Source organism: Helianthus annuus, chromosome 1 (assembly GCF_002127325.2).
Source record: "Helianthus annuus cultivar XRQ/B chromosome 1, HanXRQr2.0-SUNRISE, whole genome shotgun sequence".
Classification (NCBI taxonomy): domain Eukaryota; kingdom Viridiplantae; phylum Streptophyta; class Magnoliopsida; order Asterales; family Asteraceae; genus Helianthus; species Helianthus annuus.
In genome coordinates, this window is record NC_035433.2 from 123,635,093 (window position 1) to 123,638,551 (window position 3,459).

General features: G+C 33.6%; 1 protein-coding gene across 1 annotated transcript; it reads left to right on the top strand.

Moving 5' to 3' along the window:
- Window positions 1-1,339: 1,339 nt before the first annotated feature.
- LOC110898787 (trihelix transcription factor GTL1) lies at window positions 1,340-3,115 on the top strand. The gene has a single exon (XM_022145630.2). The coding sequence runs from the start codon at window positions 1,876-1,878 to the stop codon at window positions 2,989-2,991; it is 1,116 nt and encodes a 371-aa protein (XP_022001322.1). The 5' UTR covers window positions 1,340-1,875; the 3' UTR covers window positions 2,992-3,115.
- Window positions 3,116-3,459: the final 344 nt, after the last annotated feature.

Below are 3,459 nucleotides of genomic sequence, written 5' to 3' on the forward strand. Positions count from 1 at the left end.
AAAGTTATATCTTTATGAAACTTGCAAATTGTACGGGTTAAATAAATGTAATTTTATATATCAAATAATAAAAAAAAGTTATATCTTTAAAAACCATGTGTATTACACAGATTAAATAAATGTAATTTTGTATACTAAAAACGTCGTATCTTTGAAAAACCTGTGTATAATCAGGTTGAATAAATCTACCAAATGATAAAAAAATTACATCCTTAAAACCCCGTATATTACACGTGTTGAATAGATCTAAAAAGAGTTATATCTTTAAAAACACTATGTATTACACAGATTAAATAAATGTAATTTTTATATTAAATACTAAAAATGTCGTATCTTTAAAAAACCCGTGTATAATCGGGTTGAAAAATCTACCAAATAATAAAAAAAATTATATCCTTAAAAACCTCGTGTATTACACGTGTTGAATAAATCTAATTTTACATAACAAATGATAAAAAAGTTATATCTTTAAAAACTTAGTGTATTACACGGGTTATATAAATGTAACTTTGTATAGTAAACAATAAAAGTTAAATTTTTAAAACCCTGCGTTTTACACGAGTTGGATAAATATAATTTTTTATACCAAATAATAAAAAAAAGATATTTATTATTAACAAACACTAAAACTGATTAAAAGAATTAAAAGAAGATTAAAAATTGTACCTAAACGAACCTTATTTCTCAAAGTTGAACAACAGACGGTATAAAATTTTAATTGTGTTTGGTAGGTAACAAATTTAAATTTATCAAAAACTGTGAGTTGAGATTAGAAAAATAAGAGATAGAATAATCGATATTTTTTTTTCCATAAAATATGAGATAAGGGTAAACGAAATAAAAAAAGTGTCAATTTGGTAAATAATAATATTAAGTATGAAAAGATATGAAATTACAAATGTAGACATCTTAAATGAATGACACATGTCCAAAATCAGGTTTATATAATTTTGAGAGAGTTAATTGCTCGAATGGTCCCTGTAGTTTCACGTTTTTTCACGTTTAGTCCCCATCTTTTGAAAATAGCAGGTATGCTCCCTATGGTTTGTCATTTTGTTACTCAGATAGTCCCTGCGTAGATATCAGTTAGTTTAGAAATAGCAGGTATGCTCCCTATGGTTTGTCATTTTGTTACTCGGATAGTCCCCTGACATTTACTCTGGGGACTATCCGAGTAACAAAATGACAAACCATAGGGAGCATACCTGCTATTTTCAAAAGGTGACGACTAAACGTGAAAAAACGTGAAACCACAAGTACCATCCGAGCAATTAACTCATTTTGAGACATAAAACTTAGCTCATTAATTCACATTAATCTCGTCACTAAACTTAATATATACAAAGAGTACATGATGAACTATACATCAAATTCAGACAAAAAAACCTCTTCACATTTTCTTCTTCCAATTGGGTCTCACAGATCAACCCTTTTTCACTGCAAAATCTATCTTCCTTCCTTCCTTCCTTCCTGCACAAATCAAATCAAATCAAATCAACCCCCTTTTCACTGCAATATCTTCTTCCACTAATCAACAATAACAAGTTATTAGGTAACTCCTCAATCTTCCCCTATTCTTCTTTTATTTCCTCCAATCATCTCATCAAACCATATTATCCCCAATTTATGATCTTTTTAGGGTTTCAAATCCATCAGTTTTATTGAATTCCTGTAATTAGAAACCTCAATCATGTTATTCATCCAGATTTTCACATCAAATCTATCGTCGATTCAGTTCTAGATCCTCAATTTCACTAGATTCGATAATTAATCAATGATTTAGTTTCTAGGGTTTCACTTTTTAGATCCAATTGAGTGCGTGTATATATATATATATATATATATACATATATATTTATTTATCACTGGGAATCGATGAATCTAATGAATCGAATGGAAGATGAACAGTCTCTAGGGTTTATGGAAACCAAAATATTAAACCCTAGTTCATCCTATTTCACCTTTGGGAAAGGGGAAACTGGTAATAATAATAACAACAACTTGAATGATCACATCATGAGCGATGAAGACGAGCCCGGTTTCTATGGAAATAACGAGACGTGTAACCGGTCAAAGGGTAGAAAGGGTAATTTGTCTTCGTCACGATGGCAGCGGATGAAATGGTCGGATAGTAGGGTTAGGCTTTTGATTCAGGTTGTCGCGTGTGTCGGGGATGATGACGGTGTTGGTGATGCCGGTGCTGGTGGTGGTTCGAGCCGGAAATGTTTGCATAAGAAAGGGAAGTGGAAGACGGTGTCGAAGATTATGGTGTCGAAAGGGTGTCAGGTTTCGCCACAACAGTGTGAGGATAAGTTTAATGATTTGAATAAACGATATAAGCGGTTAAATGATATTCTTGGACGAGGCGTTTCGTGTAGAGTGGTGGAGAATCCGGCGTTGATGGAGACAATGCCGCGGTTATCGAGTAAGATGAAAGAGGATGTGAAGAAGATACTGAATTCGAAACATTTGTTTTATCCGGAAATGTGTGCTTACCATAATGGTCAACGGATTCCAAATTGCACAGAGGAGCTTGATCTTTTGCAGGCTCGTGAACCGCTAGTTGCTGGTCAACGCGGGTCAAAGGAGAATGTGATTCATAGTGTTGATGAAGGTGGAGATCATGATGAAAGTGACGATGACGACGACGATGATGATGATGAGAATCACGATGGTGAAGATCAACGAGTAACGGGTCGTAACCGATTTCTTGATGAGATGAATGAATTCTTTGCGGATCCTAACAATTCAAAGCTGCAAAAGAAAGTGTGGGTTGAGAAACGAATGTTGCAGTTACAAGAACAGCGAGTTGGGCTTGAAACCGAAGGTTATGAAATGGAGAAACGACGGTTTAAATGGCAAAGATTTTGCGACAAAAAGGATAGAGAGCTTGAGGTTGCGCGGTTGGAGAACGAGAGGTCGATGTTGGAGAATGAGCGTACGGCATTACAGTTAAAGCATAAGACTCAGGTTGTTGTTGACTCTGAATAGCTCTTGGATCTTTGATGTTGACTTATGGTATGTGTATGAATTATGAAATGCCTAAAGTTTGTATCTTTTTTGTTATACCCTTAAGTCCTTAACTACATATAATATCACCCTTTTTTTGCAGTTATAGCTTTGTGTAGAAACTAGAAAGTATACCTAACTATTCTTAAAGCAACCATTATTGTATTACAACCATCATAAAAGCCCTGATAGTTCTAGTTAAAAATTAAAATAAGAACTTATTAGTATAGTGATAAAATTAAATCGAACACGAACAAGAAACCTCGTATCCATTTTAATCTCCCTTGAAGCGTCTTTCTCTGTTCAACGTAGATGTTGTCGAACACACAACGCCATAAAGCTTTTGTGTGTTTTTTACCTAAAGTATAAGTGTCATCTATTCTGATATATGTTATTTATCTAATCTAATTATAAGGGCACACAAAGTTGATATTGTGCTCCTGCATTTTC

Excerpts from the sequence above, each read along its gene's own strand:
- LOC110898787 (XM_022145630.2), top strand. The coding sequence starts at position 1,876 with ATGAATCTAATGAATCGAATGGAAGATGAACAGTCTCTAGGGTTTATG.